Source organism: Macrotis lagotis, chromosome 2 (genome assembly GCF_037893015.1).
Source record: "Macrotis lagotis isolate mMagLag1 chromosome 2, bilby.v1.9.chrom.fasta, whole genome shotgun sequence".
Lineage (NCBI taxonomy): Eukaryota > Metazoa > Chordata > Mammalia > Peramelemorphia > Peramelidae > Macrotis > Macrotis lagotis.
This window is the reverse complement of record NC_133659.1, coordinates 192,374,715-192,395,702: the sequence shown is the minus strand read 5'-3', so window position 1 is coordinate 192,395,702 and position 20,988 is coordinate 192,374,715. Positions and strand designations below refer to the sequence as shown.

General features: G+C 37.5%; 1 protein-coding gene across 4 annotated transcripts in view; it reads left to right on the top strand.

The window, feature by feature from the left end:
• The first annotated feature begins 440 nt into the window (after nt 1–440).
• SKAP1 (src kinase associated phosphoprotein 1) overlaps nt 441–20,988 on the top strand; it is a 401,607-nt gene continuing 381,059 nt past the window's right edge. For 2 of the 4 annotated variants that reach the window (XM_074224177.1, XM_074224178.1), the window contains exon 1: nt 441–708. In XM_074224177.1, the coding sequence (XP_074080278.1) occupies nt 448–708 (261 nt within the window). In that variant the 5' untranslated portion in view covers nt 441–447. The remainder of the gene's footprint in view (nt 709–20,988) is intronic. The other 2 variants (XM_074224179.1, XM_074224180.1) reach the window with 1 other exon arrangement.

The following is a 20,988-nucleotide window of genomic DNA, read 5'->3' as shown; positions in this document are numbered from 1 at the left end:
GCGTGCTGTTTTTAAAGGGAGACCCACTCCTTGGAATAAGTACATAGACACAATGTTCTCGTTTCTTTTCAAGGGCTCAAGAATTGATTGGAAGGGAGGATGTTTAAAAGGTTCAGTTAAAAGGCCCCTTTTCATTCCTTTTACCAATGCCAGGCCAAAAATTATCGGGTTTGGATCTCAAAGACCTTGGAGGTCAGGGTGCGCCCGCCCCCCAATCTTCCCTTCTCCCCAATTCCTCAGTATCCCACATGTGCAGAACAGGGGAGGTTCGGGTGCTGGCAGAGCGCCGGGTGCGCGTACATCCCCATTCTAAAGGTCAAATTCGGGGCCTCCGAGGGGGTGCCCGCCCATGCCGGCTCCTGGGGCGCTGCACCTTCTCGCCCCTCCCGTTCCCACCGCGCGCCCTGCAGCGCGCGCCGCTTCCTCCCGTGCGCCCCGCCCCATTCCATGGAGGCAGCATCCTCGGCTGCAGCAGCAGTAGCAGCAAGCCGCAGCCCCAACAGCCGCAGGAGCCCCAGTCCCCGTCCTGACCCGGCAGCAGGTGCCCCGCCAACCGGCTCTACCCGCCGTTCTTCCCTTTCCAAGCACATACCTCACCTTCCTTCTCTTGGTCCCTTCAACTCTCACCCGCGCCCCAGACTCTCTCCAGTCCCCTCCAAATGCAGGCTGCTGCCACCCTCCCCGAGGAGATCCGTTGGCTCTTGGAAGGTAAAGTCCGGAACCACCTCTGGTGCCCTCCCTGCCCCCACCCCTGCTGCAGAAAGTTTTGAGGCGCTGAGGTTAAGAAAGGAAATGAGGCCTTGGGGAGGTTGGGGGTAGGCGGTCTCCTAGCATGGGTTTCCACTAGTCTAAGTCTGGGCTTCTCCCCTCACCTCTTACTATGATCCTGAGCCCAGTCTCACCTTTCTTCCTTAAGTGGACCTGTGAGAAGTCTCAGGAAGTCTGTAGCTCTGCCAATGATCTGTGCAAAGGTCTGGGGATGGGGGGTGCGGGTAATCCTGGTTTCTTTTATGCTTGGTGAACCTGAAGGACTCTCCTATCTTGCTTGGAGACTTAAGTTAGTGTGACCTTAGTTATTTAATCTTTCAGGGTCTCATTTGCCCCATCTCTAAATGAGGAATTTGGGTAAGACATCCTCTCAGGTGATCCCTCAGGGGTGGGTACCCCCCAAATTTGGTTAAGAGGTCCTGCTGATCATCAGTTAAATCATCATCCTAAAAAAGCATTCAAAGGCTAGTGGAATGGTATATTCTCTTTTAAAAGTTATTAGTACATTGAAACTTTTTAAAGTTCCCAGGTTTAAAACAGGCTTCATCAGCTGGCAGTTGGTGGAAGTGAGCTCAGGCAGATGGTCCTTTTTTTAGATGAGAACTCCACTTAGAAACTCTTGTGACAATAACTGTTGTTTCCTTACCTGGCTTTTCAGGATGAAGTCATTGACTCCATACTACATTAAATATCACTTTATTGGACAATTGATTATTAACAGTAGTTATGCTTTGGGAGGCACTAAGTTCCCCCATTTCCACTTGAAATAATTCATTTTTTGTTTTCTTTAACTTCCTGGTAGTGGTATTGTAGAAGGAACACAGATCTTGGATTTAGGAGACTACTTTCTAGCCTTGGGTCTGCTCATGATACAACCTTGGACAAAGGATATGGGTTCAAAAACTGCCTCTGTCATTTAATATCTCCACCACATTACTTATTCCTAGGCCTCAGTGGGTTGCAGTTTTAAACAAATCCCATGGTCTTGATTCAGATCCCAGGTTTGGTATTTACTGACTTTGTGACTTTTGGAAAGGAAATCAATTTCTCTTTGTAGGCTTCAGTTTCCTCTTCTGTTAAATGAGGAGGAAAGATGATATTTAAAGTTTCTTTCAGCTCTGACATTCTGCAGTTCAAATATCTTTGACAAAGGCCCTCGGTTCCTATTCTCAGAATTAGGCTTCATTTCTGGCTTGTTCCTGTACAGATACTTCTGACCATTCTTTACCAGCCAGATGTTACTTTGAGGTCTAGCCAGTCAGAATCCATTTTAATTATAACCTCCAAAAATGCTGACTTTAGGAATCAGAAATTGCTCATACAATCAAGTCATCAGATGGAACCTTGGGGTACTTCTTTCTTCACCTTTTGCTTCTTGACACCTTGCTTTACAGTTTTAGACCATTCCTTTGGTTTTTGGCTTAGAGAACACTGCTAAGAAGCCCAGTTTCTTCCCAGTTCTCCATAAGGAAATGAATTCCTTTTTTGCCCCATCTCATTGAATCCTTAGCTTCCTCAAAGTCCAGTGTAGGTATTATCTCCTAATGGAGTTTTTAACCAGATTCCCCTTGTTATTAGCTCCTCTACCTCTTGGAAATGCTTTATATTGTAAATATGTATATATATATATATGTGTGTATATATATAATATATATGTACATATCTTACTGTTATCTTTCCTTTCTCCCTAAAATGTAAGCTCCTGGAGGATAGGGACTGTTTCATTTTAGTTTTTCTAGTCTAAGTACCTAAAATAACACCTAATACATAAAAGATGCTTAATAAAATTTTGTGTTGTCAACTTGAATTGAATTGTCTCCTAACCTTATGATTTTTTTCAACATTGGCATCTCACATACAAACACAAAGCATATCTTTATACAGTATATACACACTATATATGCAGCACATATAGATACTATACATACATACTATATATATATATACCACATTCCAACATATATATACACACACTGTATATACTTGCTGTTATACAATACAACAAATTCACAGAATATATTATACATGCCATTTATACTATGTATATGCTATACATACTCTCTATATACATTCCATGTACACTATACACATATGGCATGTACACATGGTGTATAAACATCATACACACTACACACATACCACACACATGCTCACTACGTGCATATCATGCATGCACACTATACACATACATTACATACACACCACATACACACATCACATATACACACCACACATACCCACTATATATACATACACTAAGACACACACACACATACAAATCTATGACTATATGTTAGACTTCTCTACGTTCTTCTGCTGCTTTGCTCCGATGAAGGCAGGCCCAGAGCAAACTCCTATTTGTTTTCAGTGGCTTTTGCATTGAAAGCTACCCCTTCAGCATTTTTGATGTGCGGCATTTTATTGTTTGGAACTGACACTTTGGTAAACAACTCATTTCTGCACCTGCCACCTTCCTTTAACTTAGATTATTTTCTTGTTAGCTGACTGTTTTTAATTGAAGTCTTCAGATCTCCTTCTAAAGCAGGGCCTTTGTTTGCTGACAAGTATAGCAGGCTATGAATGGAGATTAATTGCATGTCACATACTTCGGTATCAAACTTGCTGTGTCTTAACAATCACTACAGTGCATGGGCCTCCTGCTATATAAGGTGGAGTCTGAGGTTAAAATTTAAGGAACTCATTTGATTAACACATTTGTTAAAGATGTTTTCTGAAAAGTTTTTTTATTTAGGAACCCATTTACCTCAAAGAATAGATAGTGAGGAATAAACATAAATAAAGATTATTTTAGCAACTTAGGAATTTGTCGTTTGTGTGTTTTTTTCATGCTTATAATGATATCAGCCAGCTGGTCAGGAAGACTTAAGTTCAAAGCCAGCCTACAATCTGTGTGACTTTGGACAAGTCACTTAACCTTTATTTGCATCAGTTTCCTCAACTGTAAAATGGGGGTAATTATAGCAGATTTTTTTTCTGGGCTTTTTTGGGAGGCAGTTGAGGTTAGGTAACTTGACTGGGATCCCATAGCAAGTGATTGAGGCTAGATTTGAACTCAGGACTTCTGACTCCAGGGCCAGTGCGCTATCCCCTTTGTCATTTAAATGTCCTTCAGGGTTGTTTTAAGGATCAAATGAGATTTTATATTTAAAAAGTGTTTAGAATAGTGCCTGATACATAGCAGGTGATATATAAATGCTTATTTCCCTTTCCCTTCCAATGATATTCAGCTCCAGGTATGAGTCAGTAGAATATTCTCTTCATGAGACACACAAATTGGGATTTTTAGAATGCAGAAACATAAGAACTCCTTTGTTAGCTGCTGTTTGCCAGACTTCCCTCTTTAAAGTTAATTGTTAATTATTAGAGAATACATCCCACTGTACTCTGAACTAATAAGACTCTATCTGAAATATTCTGTTCTGTTTTGGGTGCTACAGTTTAATAATAAGATAATGATTAGAATGTAAGGCCCTTGCAAACAAGGATTGTTTCAATTATTGTGTTTGTATTCCCTAGCTCAGTGTCTAGCAGTTTGTTGTTTGATTGTTGTTGATTGTTAAGCAGATCTGTGTGGGCTTGGGGAAATCATTTAACCTTGCTTCAGTTTTACTTCTTGTTCTTCAAATGTAAAATGAGGGGGAATGGCATAATTAAAAGAGAACTGGTCAGAGTTCAGTTCAAGTGATATCTCTAACATATCTACTAGCTGTGTGGTTATAGGCAAGTCATTAACTGCTCAGGGTCATGAGAATGTAAGGAATGAATTATTGAGGGACAGGGAATGAGAGAGATTGGGGGAAGAAGGTGGGGGTGAGGGAGAAATAGAGAGGGGAGAAAGGGAAAGGAAAAGAGAGAGAAATGGGGAGGGGAAAAGTAGAGACAGAAGGAAAAGAGACAGGAAGGAATAAGAAAGATGGGGAGGGGAGAAAAGAAAGGAGGCAGAAAGAGGAGAGAGAGAAGGGAAAGAGAGAAATGGGGAAAGGAAGAAGGGGAGAGAGAGAAAAAGAGAGAAATGGGAAAAGGGAGGAAGAGGAGAGAGAGAGAGAGAGAGAAGGAAAAGAGAGATGAGGGGAGGAAGGGAAGGAGAAAGAGAGAAGGGGAAAACAAAAGAAAGAAAAATGAGAGGATAAGACTAGGTAACATGTAATGCTCTTTTGATCATATGATCAAACATTATAGTTATCTTCAAGTACTTAAAGAATTTTTATATAAAAGTAGTTTTAAACTTGCTTTAACTCCATAGGCCAGAACTAAGATTGGTAATTGAAAGAGGGAACAGAGCTGAAATTTTTTTTTAATGGAATGGGCTGCCTCAGAAGGGTGATAGAGTCTTCCCTTCCTAGCAACCTTTAAGAAAAACTGAACATTTACTTGTTGAGCTTATCAGTCAGTCAATAATTTGTACCAGTCAGTCAATTAGCCTTTACTTTGCACCTACTCTTTGCCAGTCATGGAGCCAAGCTTTGAAGATACAAAGAAAGGCAAAAAACAGTCAAATGGAATAGACATGTGAACAATTAAACACAGACAATGTACACACAGTTCAAATTGGGGGTAATCAATAAAGGGAAGGAAGGGGCTACCTTTAAAGGGGATGGGAAAGACTTCTCAAAGGAGATGGGCTTTTAGGTTGGACTTCCTGGAATTCATTGAGGACAGGAGATGAAGATGAGGAGAGAATTCTAGGCAGGGGGACCACCAATGGAAGTGCTTGGAGTTGAGAGATAGTGGTTTATTTGAGAAACAAAGAGACAAACCAGTATCATTGGATCATAGAATATATGAAAGTTTGGGGGATGTGGGGAGCATTGAAGAACACTACAAAAGTAGGTAGGACCAGATTGTTTTTTCAAGGCAAATGGGGTTAAGTGGCTTGCCCAAGGCCACACAGCTAGGTAATTATTAAGTGTCTGAGACCGGATTTGAACCCAGGTACTCCTGACTCCAAGGCCGGTGCTTTATCCACTACGCCACCTAGCCGCCCCTAGGACCAGATTTTGAAGGACTTTAAATGCCAAAGAAAAATATATGATTATGAAGGTGATATGAAGCCACTGGAATCTATTAAATGGGGATTGATAATGGGCAACTAGGTGGTGCAGTGCAGAAAGCTGGGTCTTGAGTTAGGAAGCCTTATCTTTCTGAGTTCAAATCTGGCCTCAGACTCTTACTGGCTCTGTGAATCTGGACAAGTCACTTCACCTTATTTATCTCAGTTTCCTCATCTCTATAAAGGAGAAGGAATGGCAAACCACTGTTATTATCTCTGCCAAGAAAACCCCAAATTGGGTCACAAAGAGTCAGATACAATGTAAAACAACTGAACAATAACAGCAGGTGGTTAGAAATGCCCTTTAGGGATGGCTTGGTATGTTTTAGATTAGATTCATAACCAGGTACAAATTGAACTCCAAGAGTCTTAGGACCATAGATTTAGAACTGGAAGGAATCTTAGCTACTATCTAGTTCATCCTTCTTCTCCCATTTTGCAGATGAGGAAACTGAGATTCAGATCACTTGCATGGTTTACTCATGGTTCCACATGCCTGAGGTGAGATTTAAACCTAGGTCTTCCTGACTCCAATCTGGTCCTTACTCTGGTTTCCATTACTCTATCTTGCCTTTTGGCCCTTTTGTTTTGTGATTCTGTGTAGCTTCTCATCATTACATAATCTTTCCGTGGAAGTTTTGGGCTCCATGAGCCATACCATGAATGTTGGTATAAGTAGGGAGTAGAGAGGGTAAGGACAGATTATCGGATTTCCACAATGAATAACTAGTTTAATAAACTGAGACCCCAACAGTGATTTAAGACTGGTCATTTACAGCCATAAACTCAAAGCTTCACATATTTATTTATTTATTGAACTAAATGGCAATAATATTTTTTCTGATGGTTTTTAAAATTATAAATTATTTTTAGTTTTTATTAGTTTTTAAAATTAGTTTTTAAAATTATAAATTAAGGAGTTTTTAGTGAATGTTTTGAATTGTAAAAAACCATGAGCACATTTTCTTGGGTTCATAATGTATCATTTTCCCTAAAAGCTTTTAAATGCTTTATTGGAGTTTTGGCAAAGATCAAAACGGTAATAGTCAAGGAAACAGTCTCCTCAAATAGACTCTGTCAAAAGCTCCCAATAGAAATCATAACTAGTTGCCTATCAACACATAAGTACATTACAGATAAGTACAATGAAGGATATTCTCTGGATTTGTTGAAAGAAGAGGAAATATTCAGGTCTGTTTGTCAAATAACTTCTCTTTTGATGGAACAGTCCGCTATCTTTCTGTAGCCTGTGATAGAAGCAGCTTGGAAAACAAACAGAATGCTCTCTGTGTGCATAATCATTGCTATAGAGGGATATAAACTTAACCAGTATTTTCTTCATCTTCTTGACAGGATATTTGAAGCAGAGGCAAAATATGATAACTATAATCAAGGTGGGGGGGGAGGTGGCGGAGAAATCTTTGCAAACAAGTGGAGCCTGTTTATTGCTCAAAGTCTATTGGGTTGGAACCAGTAACCAACAAAGTATCCAAATCCTCCTGTTTGGACTACAAAATAAATAAAGTCCAAATAAATAAGCACAGCCAGCCATATGTTGTAACAATCTCTGTTTTAAGACATTCTGAAATGCCTATGGTTACTTACTTTAAACCACCTTTGAATGAAATAGCTATTAATCATTTCCTTCCAGATTACAGCCTCAGTTTCTATTGGTTGATGCAGTCAACCATAAAATCTGATTCAGTACAGTAAAACTATGGTTATCTAGAAGCCTTTGGGATTGATTGTTCTGAATAGCTGGAATGTTTTAACTATTTGGGATGGAGAGCTTTCTAAAATGTCTTACATATAAGAATACTTTACGAAATGGAATTTAGTCTTTTCTTATAAATGCTAATTTTTTTGTCCTGAAATATGATGCCCTTAGTGCCTATTGATTGTGTCTGCCATACACAAAGTAGTTCTTGCATCTTAGAGTTTGCCTTTAGCAAACTTATGGGAAAACATGAGCAAGAGTAACACAGGCATTGGTGGGTTGCAGTCTGTAAGAGTGGAGGGAACACCCACATGGATGAGATCACATATCCATTGGGAGTTAAATAGTGCCAAGATTGCTATGCTTTTCCAGTTGTGTTTTTTGTTTTCTTACTGCTTTCTGTAATTTTGTTTCTTACATTTACTCCCAAGCAGTCAATGAGCTTGCCAGTACTGATCTCCCTTCCCTTTCAAAAGATAACTCCAGTTTCTGACTTGTTACTTTGAATCTGTCTTGGATTTACAAACAAGCTAAGCTTGCTAGAATTTTGTGTAAAATAAAAGTAAATAGGTTTTGCAGGACTCTTTTGTGAGCAAATTGCCTGATTTTAGTATATAGACTTTGTGACATCAATTCTGACTGCTAAGAGCTCTTTTGTTCTTCCTCATATTTGACTTTGTGAATTTACCAGATAGATGAATTATTACTGTAATTTTTCCCTGCTTCCAAAGATTGACAGAAGAAATGCTTTTTTCCTTCCTTCATTAAATGTGGGTGTTAGTAAATAGAGCAGTCTTAATTCAATCAACAAGCACTTATTAAGTACCAATTTTATATAAAGGGCGGGGCATAACAAGAATAAAATGAGACAGCCCTTTATCTCAAAGAATTTATAGTTTATTGGTCAGAAACAACATACACAGATATGTTAATTCAAAATTATATACTCAGAGGCAGCCTTAGTGAAGAGAATACATCATGTAGACTTAGAGGACATAGAATTGAATCATTTTACTTGATCAGGTTACTTACTCTTTCTGGGTCTCAGATTTTTCATCTTTTTAAGAAGAGGATGGACTAGCTGATTTCTAAGTTTCCTTTCAGGGAAGCTAGGTGCCTCAGTGTATAGAATGCAGGGCCTATAGTTAGGAAGACTCATCTTTCTGAGTTGAAATTTGGCCTTGGGCAAATCACCTAAAACTCTTCTTCGGTTTCCTTAACTGTAAAAAGAATTAGAGAAGGAAATGGCAAGTCACTCCAGTGAATATGGCACCTGTTTTAGGGTTGTTGTGATGTTCCAATGGCATAACATATGTCTTGTTGCTTTGCAAAACTTAAAGCACTATATACATGCAAACTATAGTTATTTTTTAACTTTTTTTTGCAAGGCAGTGGGATTAAGTAATTTACCCAAGGTCACACAGCTAAGTAATTATTAAATGTCTGAGGCCAGATTTGAACTTAGTTTCTCTGACTCCAGGGCCAATACTCAGTCCACTTTGCCATCTAGCTGCCCCTATTTTTTAGTATTATAAAAGAAGTTAGGCTTGGCATTTTAGCATGTTTATGGAATCTTTTTTTTTTTTTTGGCAAGGCAATGGGGTTAAGTGGCTTGCCCAAGGCCACACAGCTAGGTAATTATTAAGCATCTGAGGCCACATTTGAACTCAGGTACTCCTGACTCCAGGGCTGGTGCTCTATCCACTGTGCTACCTAGCTGCCCCTGTTAATGGAATCTTTTAAGAAAAAAAAGTATATTGCCATTTATAGATTTTTTTTCAAAGTCTGGAATCCACAAGTTTAACTATTTTATCTTTTCTGTGTTGTTTTCCCTGTGTTTAGATATATTGCCTGCTTTATCTAGTATATTAGTGCTGCCGGATAGGTTGGATGGTTCCACTAGATGATTTGTCAAGCTTTAAGTTGCTCAGTTTCAATATCGAAGTTTATTCTTAAATTCTTGCAAGGGAAAAGAAAGTGAAGGTTGATGGTAAGTCATTTGCCAGTGATGTAACTTTTTATTCTTTGGTATTTTCTTTATTTTCCTCCTTTTTATTTAGCTATATATTTTTTATTTTCTTTTTTCTCAGTTGTAACATTCACTTAAAAATTTGAGTTCTATATTCTTTCCTTCTTTCCTTTCCCTTCCTCCTCCTTGAGAAAGCAAGCAATTTGATATTGATTATACATGTGCATTTATGCAAACCATATTAGCCAGGTTGCAAAAAAAATTCAGACCCCCCAAATCCCAAGAATAATAAAGAAAGTAAAAAATAGTATAATTCAATCTACATCCAAATTCTATCAGTTCTTTCTTAGGAGGTGAATAGTTTTTTTCATCATAAGTCCTTCAGAATTGTCTTGATCATTGTATTACTGAGAATACCTAGGTCATTCACAGATGATTATCATATAATATTGTTATTACCTTGTACAATTACTATGTACTTCTGGTTCTCATTTTACTTTGCATCAGTTCAGTTACGTTTCCTAAAATTTTCTAGTCATTAACAGCTTAGTATATTTATCAAAATTGTTGTCTTAATACAAAAATGCCAGTTTTTCTGTGTTTTGATGAACCTTTTCCTAAAATGGATAGAGATCTGGAGTTGGAGGTAGGTGCTATAGGATGCAGTAGTCCAGAGGAATGGACTACTGCAGGTAGTAGAGGCAGGTAGGTGAATAGAACACTGGACTTAGAATCAGGAAAACTTCAAATATATCCTCACTAGCTCTGTGACCCTGGTAAACTCATTGAATCTGTTTGCCTCAGTTTCCCATTGTAAAATGGAGATGATAATAATAGCACCTACCTCTCAAGATTGTTGTGAAGACAAAAGAAAATATTTGCAAAGTTCTTTGAAAACTTGAAAGTACTATAAGAAAACTAGATATTATTATGGAAGGTGGAAATCCTTACCAGGGAAGAAGGGAATGAGGAATGAATGTGCAAGGGATATGACAAGTCAAAGACTTTATATAGGACTTTATATAGATAGATAAAAGATCCCTGCTTATACAGTTTTAAATGAACCAAAGTTGATTATGAGATGAGTTAACTTTCAAAGATACTAGATATACAGATAAAAAACAATAAGAATCCTATTTTTGATCTCCCATAGACTAGGAGTGTTGACCAAATATGAATGACATTCTAATTTGTTTTAATTTTAAATTACATATTTACATAAAATTATATAAATGTAAAATCCTGAACATGGTTTAAAAAGTCAGCTGTCCAAGTAGAGACTATAGTGGTGACCTGGTTAGACAGCAAGTAGTTAAGACAACAAGTTTTTATTAAGTGCCTACTTCAAAACCAAGCACTGTGTTAAACACTGAGGATTCAAAAAAACAAAACAAAACAAAGCAACAAAAGACAGTTTCCTACCCTTAAAGAGATTAGAGATTAATGAGGAGAGATGACATGCAAACAACTGTTAATAATCAGGCTGAGTTTGAGACAGAGGGAAGACATTAGAGTTACAAGGAGCACCATTCCTGATGGTATGAGGGAAAAATTTTATAACTAGGGATGACCAAATATAAATATAATGAGTTTTCCATCACTAGAAGCATTTAAGCAAAGGCCAGTTGTATGACAAAATGTCAAGGATCTTTTATAGGGAGAGATTTTCTGTAGGTGAGAGTTGTACTATATACAGCAATATTCTCTAATTTTTTTTTTTTTAGTTTTTGCAAGGCAATAGGGTTAAGTGGCTTGCCCAAGGTCACACAGCTAGGTAATTATTAAGTGTCTGAGGCTGGATTTGAACTCAGGTACTCCTGACTCCAGGTCTGGTGCTCTATCCACTGTGCCACCTAGCTGTCCCTATTCTCTAATTTTTTTTAAAAATCTTTATTCTTCTGACTAAAGTAGACAGCTAGGTGGTACAGTGGATAAAGCTTCAGCCCTGGAATCAGGAAGATTCATTTTTCCTGAATTCAAATTCTACCTCACATACTTAGTATTTTGTGACTTTGGACAAGTCACTTAATCCTATTTGCTTCAGTTTCTTCAACTGTAAACTGAGATGGAGAAGAAAACGGCAAAGCATTCCAGTATCTTTGCCCCTAAAATCCCAGACATGACTGAAAAATGCCTGAACCCATTTTGAGTTTGTATTTTCAATATATGTGCACTTATAAATTATACAAATGTATATTAAGAACATGTACATTATAACATTTATATAAAATTGACATGAGATATGTAATATATGAGATATAAAGAATGAGATTAAGATGAAATAAAACATTTCATTTATTATTTATACAAACTTGTTTTGCTTTTGCAAAATAAGAGCAAAATAATAATGTTTAGCAAGAGCAATGTAATTGAATATGCCTTGGAATTTTTTAAAATCTTGATTTAACATTTTGAAATACTGATTTGAAGTTATCGATTTAAACTCAATTTATTTTGATGCCTAGTTTTACTAAGATGCTTAGTTTTATACCAGAGCAGAAAAAATGTTTTATAAAGATCCATGGATCCATTAAGAAGGGCATCACTTACTGACTCATAATGTTCAATTTTCAATCGTATCCACCAATTGTAGGAAGATTTTTCTGTTGCATTTTGGTTAGTTGAAATCTCATCTTTCCTAATGTCAATCATTAGTTCTTGCAAGCTAGCAAGATGTTCCATGTTTGTATTTTTAACAAATGGATTCAAAAGCCATTCAGATTCTTCATTTGGACGATTTTTAAAGTGCACAGATCAGAAAGGTTCATTTTGTGGGGGACAAACTTTACACTATTTTCAGTCAACCTAGTGAGGGGAGGAGTTTCCATGTGGAGAAGGTTTTCAGTGTTAGATGCTGCAAAAAAGGTCCAGAAAAAAGTGAATTGAGGGAAAAAAACCATACAGTTTGGCTGTTAGGAAGTCATTGGTAATTGTGGAGAGAGCTGTTTCTGTTGAGTAAGGAGACAAGTATAATGAGGAAGTTGAGATCCTGGGAGACTAGAAGGAGAGTGGCATTATCCACAGAAATAAGGTTGTTCAGAGAAGTGTGTTTTGTGAGAGAAGATAAATATAGTGAGATCTGTGGAGCAGGTCAATGTCTGACCATGTCTGCTCATCTTCTGTGGCTTACTCTGCCCTAAGTAAAGATGAAAAAAGGTCAGGAGTGGTCTCTTACCTGCCACTGTCTCAGAACCCTGAGTAGCCTTCAGGGGAAGAGGTAGACTTTCTCTCCTCAGCTACTGCTGGCACATGAATCAGGGGTGCAGAATGGGAGGGGATGGGAGCTTACCAGGTAGATGAAGTCAATTGCAGGGGAGTAAGGCGTAGAGTTGAAGAATGTGACTTGTTAATAAGTAAATGTTCTGGTACAAGTTGGGTAGAAGACAAACTTCATGATTGGCTATTGCAGAGAGAATGACATCTGACTTATCTTCCATCTTTTGTTTACCCCTTGAGGTCATGCCATGGATTCCATTTTGTAGATCATTACTATAACTGATCCCTGGTGCACTATGATTCTATATATTGTTTAGTTTTTCAGTTGTGTCTGACTGTGATCCCTCTGGGGGTTTCCTTGGCAAAGATACTGCAGTGGTTCTTCATTTCCTTCTAAAACTCATCTTACAGATGAAGAAACTGAAGTAAATAGGCATAAATGACTTTTCCAGAGTCACATAGCTACCAAGTGTCTGAAACTGGATTTGAACTCAGGTCTTCCTGACTCCAGGTCTGGCACTTTATCCATTATGCCACCTACCTACCCATGATTCTATATATTGAGAAACAAATTTCATCAAGCATCTTAAAAATTGAATGCCATTCTTTTGAATGTTCTACTTACTAATGAATTTTAAGAAAGATTCTTAATTCTCCTAAACAAAGATCACAAAAGTGTTGGCCCCAGATTTCTAGTTTGGTGTCTAGTGGGAATATCATTTAAGGTTATATTTGTTTTATGGACTGCCTATTTCTTTTTTTTCCTCATGAGCTGGAGGAGGCATGAAAAAAATCACATGTTTCTTGGATCATAGGACAAAAGCATTCAGGCAGCATAGAACATAATACTACACAACACGCTGATGACTCTTGTCCTCCATTTCCCTTCTTGCACACACAAATAAAACTAGTAGCTCTGATTTAAACCTTGTTGTCCAAGATGGGTTTTATATTGTTTTAAAAATATTTTCAAGGGTCATAGTTGATAGTTATAGATTTTTTTAAATAGTCCTAAAGAAAAAACTTTAACTATCATCTCCAGCCTTTCTTCCATTTGTTCTTAATGGATGTGAAAATGGACAAGGTAATGTTCTGTTCCCATGGCTGTAACAGAGCAGAATAAATAAATTAGAGACTGGTCTATGTATGCTTTGCTTGCTGGGAGTTGTTTGCATGAATATTGAATTTACCAGGGCCTTGTTCTTATGTTGGGACAAAAGGGCAATAATTGTGTATTATTTTTGCAATTTCAGAAATTAACTGAGACCTTCTAGAAGTCATTTAACATCTCTGGACTTCATCTTTTAAATGACCTAAATAACTCAGAGCAAAGTTTATGGACAAGTGACCTAGGAGTCAGAAAGACCTGGTTCTGCCTCCTACACATACCAGCTGTATCATCATGGACAAATCTCTTGTCCTTTCAGTACTTCAGTTACTTCTTTAAGACTGAGTTAAAGGGTGGCTAGGTGGCATAGTGGATAAGGCACTGGCCTTGGAGTCAGGAGTACTTGGGTTCAAATCCAGTCTCAAGCACTTAATAATTACCTAGCTGTGTGGCCTTGGGCAAGCCACTTAACCCCATTTGCCTTGAAGAAAAAAGACTGAGTTAAAGAAGAATTTCTGATCTTGAAGCTGGAAAGACTGTACATCACCAATTCTCCATTCTAAGGAAGTCATATGGTAGGACTAAAAGTAAACTCAAGGCGGGGGGGATGTTAGATTTAGTGAATGGAACAAAACACCCAGATTTTTTAAAATCAAATTCAGGAAGTTTCTATCCTTTTCAGGTAGAAGAAACTGTGTCCACTTAAAAAAACTGTTGTTTTTCAGTGAACCTATTTGTGAATCTATTTGGGATTTTCTTGGCACAGATACTGGAGTGGCTTGCCATTTCCTTCTCCCTCTCATTTTACAGATGAGGCAACTTAGGTAAACGGTATGAAGTGACTTGCCCAGGTTTTGACATCTAGGGCAGATTTTGAATTCAGGTCTTTCTGATTCTGAATGTAACAAGTCTACTCACCATGCCACCTACCTACTTCTTGAAATTGTCTTTTAAAAACCAATTGGGGGAGATATTGGTTAACAGATCAAAATGGATAGAGGGAGAAACTTTGAGTTCCTGGGTAGGTGGAGACCCAGAATAACACCAGGTTGTCACTGGAAGCATGATGCTTGGAGTGGGGTTTGTGGGATGAAGGTATAAAGCAGTGTTGGGGAGGAGTTCTCATTAGGTACAGGTATGAATAGGAGGAAGTGGACCACCTAGTAGTTTCCTATTTTAATTAATTATTCTTGATAACTTGATGCCAAACTCAGTTGTTTCCATCTGCTGAAAGGAAAAAAAATCATAATAAAAATATCTTGAATTTATATAGTGTTTTATGGGCACTCTCATCTAACTGCCTCATGTTGTCCATGTCCACTAAAATACCCCCCCCTCTTTACAGCTCTGCAGGGGCTAGTTGGGAACAGAGAAATAGAGTTGGGATCCTGGAGGGGAAAAGTGGAAATGGGGGAGCAAGGAGTAAATATGGAGCTTTGGATGAGTAGTAAGAACAGGGGGATATAAGAAAAGATAAGAGTTCAGGCTTCTGAGAAGAGAATGAGAAGCAGGAATTAGGACAGAAGAGAGGTGCACAACTAGCCTAAGGATCTCTCCACTGAGGCCAGGATCAGGTTATTTGTCCTTTCTTTCTCCTAGAACTCTCCTGTCAGCATTGAATGAAGCAAGAAATGGCCAAATGTTCTGGCAAACCCTTCGCTTCAGTGAATGATGGAAATAAATGTTTCTATTTTGGAAGTACTTCACAGCAAATAAAATGATGATAATTGAAAAGAAACATTCACTTTTCTGTAGCAAAAGGAAATAGAAGGCTAGTATTTTTGTGGCTGAAAAAAAAAAGTAATGCATTAGTGAGAAGAGAGGCAGTGGGTAGGTAGGTCCCCTGAGAGTTGACAGGCATTTGGTGAAAGGGAAAACAATCCCAGAAAGGAGTAAGGTTCATCCCATGGCACTGAAAGCATCTGTAAATTAGGGATAGATTTTAGAATCCCTGAAAATATGGGCTTATGAAAACTTAATCCAGTTAGTTCAGTATTTGATTTAAAAAAAAAACACTCTCTTAGGTCCTAGGCAAGTAAATTCAAAGAATGAAATCTCCATACTCAAGGAGCCCACATGATAATGGCCCTTCCACCCCAAACCTCTGGGGGCAGGGGGATGGTAATATTCTAGAAACATCTGTCCGAATGTGTCACCATTTCAGGCAAGCATACCATGGAAATACTTTAGAAATGTTTGTATAGCTACAGTAATTGAAATGATTTTTGCAAAATGCTTCTTCCAGTCAAATTGAGCAGTTCTTGGCCTGTGGAAGGCAGGAACATTTGGCCATTCCTTGCTTCATTTCAACATTTACTTCAATGGATGACTGAAACAAATGTTTCTATTTTGGAAGTACTTCACAGCATATGAAATGATGATAATTGAAAAGAAATGTTCACATTGTTGTAGCAAAATGAAATAGAAGGCTAGTATTTTTGTGGCTGAAGAAAAAAATGATTTTCTTTTATCATTTAGATATGGCAAGGACAAATCTCTTATCCTCTCTAGGACTCAGTTTATTCATCTATAAAATAAGGGGGAAAGTGGACTAGATGAATCTCTTTCGGGTCCCTTTTAGTCTAAATTCCTTCATCTTTTGAGCAATGATTTAGTGTTCCATTTAAAATAATAAGAAGACTTGTAACTTTAACAGGACAAAAGGAGTCAATATTTTTTTCCTTTAAAAAATTCTTTTAGCAGATATACTGAAAAATGTATGTAAAAAACATTGCAAACTTTCAAATGCAATATAATTGAAAGCTATTTGATAAATAGGGTCACATTTTGGGAACCTCAAAAATTTTCAACAGCTTACCTATACATTTTGACTTGTCCTTGCCTGTATTTTTAGTTTACTTGTCTATCTTTGTCCCAAGCTACAGATTTTTAATGTTTCTATATCACTAAGTCAAGTAACCCAGGAATCTCAGAATCTGCATTAGTCACTTAACCTCTGTCTGCCTCAGTTTCCTTAACTGTAAAAAGGAGGTGATAAAAGCACCTACTTCCCAAGGTTATTATTAGGAACAAATTAGATTATTTCTGTAAAGTGCTTGCCATGGTGTCTGACACATGGTAGTAGTTTAATAAATATTTGTTTCCTTCCTTGCCTACTCTTCATGATCCCATTTGGAGTTTTCTTTTTTTAATTAATATTTATTTGTTTCCCAATTATATATAATACTAGTTTCTGCCCATCATTTTCTGTAAGGTTTTGAATTTTACAGTCTTTCTTCCACCCTCCCTTATCCCCCCCACAGAAGGCAGTCTGGTAATCTTTACATTGTTTCTGTGCTATACATTGATCAAAATTGAATAGGTTTCAAGAGAAATTATATCCTTGAGGAGAAAATAAAATATTAGAGACATTATATAGTATTATGTAGATGTTATATAGTACATAAGACAGGTTTTTTTGTTTTGTTTTGTTTTTTAGATTTTTGCAAGGCAATGGGGTTAAGTGGCTTGCCCAAGGCCACACAGCTAGGCAATTTTAAGCGTCTGAGGCCGGAGTTAAACTCAGGTACTCCTGACTCCAGGGCCAGTGCTCTGTTCACCTTGCCACCTAGCCACCCCCCATAAGGCACTTTTTTAATAAAAAAAAATTGAAGGTAATAGACTTTGGTCTTTGTTTAAACTCCACAGTTCTTTCTCTGGGTACAAATGGTATTCTCCATCACAGGTACTCTAAAACTGTCCCTGATTATTGGATTGATGGAATGAGCAAGTCCAATAAGATTGATCATTATCCCCATGTTGCCATTAGGGTGTACAATGTTCTCCTGGTTCTGTTCATCTCACGTATCATCAGTTCATGCAAGTCTTTCCAGGCTTTTCTGAATTCCCATCTCTCTTGGTTTCTAATAGAACAATAGTGTTCCTTCCATTTGGACTTTTCTTGGCAAAGATATTAGGATGGTTTGTCATTTTCCCCCTAGCTCATTTTACAAATGAGGAAATTGAGACAGAGTTAAGTGACTTGCCTAGAGTCACATAGGTAATAAGTATGTGAGGTCAGATTTGAACTCGTGAAGATGAGTCTTCCCTGATTGTGCCACTTAGTTGCTCCCCCTTTTGGTCCTAGACATATTTGTAGGTTAATTTTTAGGTGAAGTAGTATTATGTGGTAGGAAAAGATTATAGTAAGTAATCTAATGGTAAGGTCCCTTATTTCTAATTTCTTCCCTTTTTTTTTGCAAGGCAATAGGTTTAAGTGACTTGTTTAAGGTCACACAGCTACTAAGTATCAAGTGTCTAAATTCAAATTTGAACTCAGGTCTTTCTGACACCTAGACTGGTGCACTATCCACTACATCATCTAGTTGCCCCTTTCTTCCCTTTCCAATGTTAGTGCATTCTCAAATATAGTCAAAGAACACAGCAAATTCATATAGTATTATCTTTGTGAAATTATAAGAACCACAGATTCTCAGAACTGGAAGGAAACTTAGTATATAAAACATTAGATCTGATGGAAGGAATCTTGGAACTTGGGTTTTAGAGCCAGAAAAGAGCTTGGAACATAGAATGTAAGAGCTAGGAAGAACCATAGATCAGACCTAGAAAGGTCTTAGATATAAAAAGTCAAAGTTGGAAGGGATGTTAGCGACCATCTAATTGAACCCTCTCATTTTGTAGGGGAAGAAGCAGAAGGACATCTTTTTAGTTCTTTTATTATCAGGCAAATGTGTACCATATGTATTTAAACAATTATGAATATTAAATGCTCAAGGGATCACACAAAGATAGAGAACACTCTTTGCCTTCAAGGAGCAAGGTTGTGTCTAGTTTCCCCTAACCATGTGTATCCATGTATCTTTGTGTATCCATGTGTAAGGATGACTCAGTCAATAGGTGAAAGTTTTAATGCAAGACTTTAGGGATCCATGAACTTTCTTTAAAAATTATTTTTGACAACCGCATTTCAATAAAATAAGTTTATTTTGTCATCCTATTTAATTTTTTTAATTTTAATTTATAGTTTTTGTTTTCTGCATTTAAAAACATTTTTCTGAGAAGGGATGCACAGGCTTTATCAGATAGTCACAGGTGTCCAGAACAGATAAAGAAGTTAAGAACCTTTGTTTAAAGGTAGACATATTTTGGCTCAATATAAGGAGGGACTTCATGACAATGAATGCTACCCATAATGAAACAGCTGGTGAGTTTCTGTTCAGTGAAAGTATTCAACTGGAGGTTGCATTACCACTTCTTTTTTTGGCAAGGCAGTAGGGTTAAGTGACTTACCCAAGGTCATACAACTAGGTAATCATTAAGTGTCTGAGGCTGAATTTGAACTCAGGTCCTCCTGACTCCAGGGTCCGTGCTCTATCCACTGTGACACATAGCTGTCCCTGAATTACCACTTCTTAAGGATGTGGAGGGAATTCATTCATTGGGTATAGAACTAGAATAAGTGATGATCAAAAGCTATGTCTTAAATCTATTTTTGTTTTTTTAATTTATTTAAATTTATTTTTTATTAAAGATTTTATTTGAATTTTGCAATTTTTCTCCCAATCTTACTTCCCTCCCCCCGACAGAAAGCAATCTGACAATCTTTATTTTGTTTCCATGTTGTACATTAATCCAAATTAAGTGTGATGAGAGAGAAATCACATCCTTAAGGAAGAAACAAAAAGTATAAAAGGTAACAAGATCAGACAATAAGATATCTGTTTTTTCCCTAAATTAAAGGGAATAGTCCTTGAATTTTGTGCAAATGCCACAGCTCTTTATCTAGATACAGATGGTATTCTCCATTGCAGACAGACCAAAATTGTCCCTGCTTGTTGCACTGATGGAACGAGCAAGTCCATCAAGGTTGAACATCACCCCCATGTTAGGGTATACAGTGTTTTTCTGGTTCTGCTCATCTCATTCAGCATCAGTTCATGCAAATCCCTCCAGGCTTCCCTGAATTCCTGTCCCTCCTGGTTTCTAATAGAACAATAGTGTTCCATAACATACATACACCACAGTTTGCTAAGCCATTTTCCAATTGAAGGACATTTACTTGTATATCTTAAATCTTGAGACAATTTTAAGAATTTTCATGTCATTATATTGACTTATGATGTTTATTATTCAGATGGTAGATTTTGTCTGTTTGGGCAAAACTCCCTTTGCTAATGCGGTTTGATTTTTTTCTTTGTAATTGAGAATTTTAGAAAATTGCCTAGGGACTCTGACAGGCAAACTAATTTACCTGGAGTTTCCAGCTAGTATTTATTAGAGGCAGGGTTTAAACTCAGGTATTTTGCTACCCTGCCTATGTTCTCTGATAGATCTGCATGTAAGACATCATTGGTATCTTACATCGAGTATTTCCATGTTTCAGTGACTTTATGATCTTAACCCTTTAGTAGTTCAGATGGACATGCATGAATTTCTTTGTCAATCTGTTTGGTACAATTCTTATCTGTTTTTCAATAAATCTTCCAAAAAGATTTGTCCCACAGAGAAGAAGTATCCACTTGGAGATTGAATACATTATCCCTAAGTCTTGATATCCAACTGATCCACCTCTTCTTTCTGATTTTACTTAATCTTAGATAATATTTTTTATGTCATTTCTTGCTCCTATATCCTTCATGGCAATATGCTGTAGCCCCTATCCACATCCAGTTCTTTAGAGATTTTCCCTTTTGTAAATTTAAACCAAGTAGCATTACTGCATAGCTAGGTGACACAGTGGATAGTGCCCTGGGTTTGGAATCAGGGAGACTCATCCTTAGGAGTTCCAATCTTACCTTAGACACTGACTAGTTGTGAGACCTTGGGCAAGTCACTTAACTTTTTGCCTCAGTTTCCTTATCTCTAAAATGAGCTGGAAAAGGAAATTGCAAACCACTTTTGTATCTTCATCAAGAAAATTCCAACTGAAACAATTCAATAAACACAAGTATCAACAGGAGAATATATCATCATTAAAAATATGAGGATCTGCCTCAATGAGCAACTTAGGTTTGTTGAAAGCACCATGCAGTTTCCAAATTGTAATGCAAATCACCTTCTTTGTCCTAGTCAGTTTTGGTTTCAGTTGATTTTCTATTTGTCCAAAATAGACTTTGCCTGGCCAAAAGCATTCTGCCACTTAACTACTTACACATGACCTTAGACAAGTCCTATTTCAT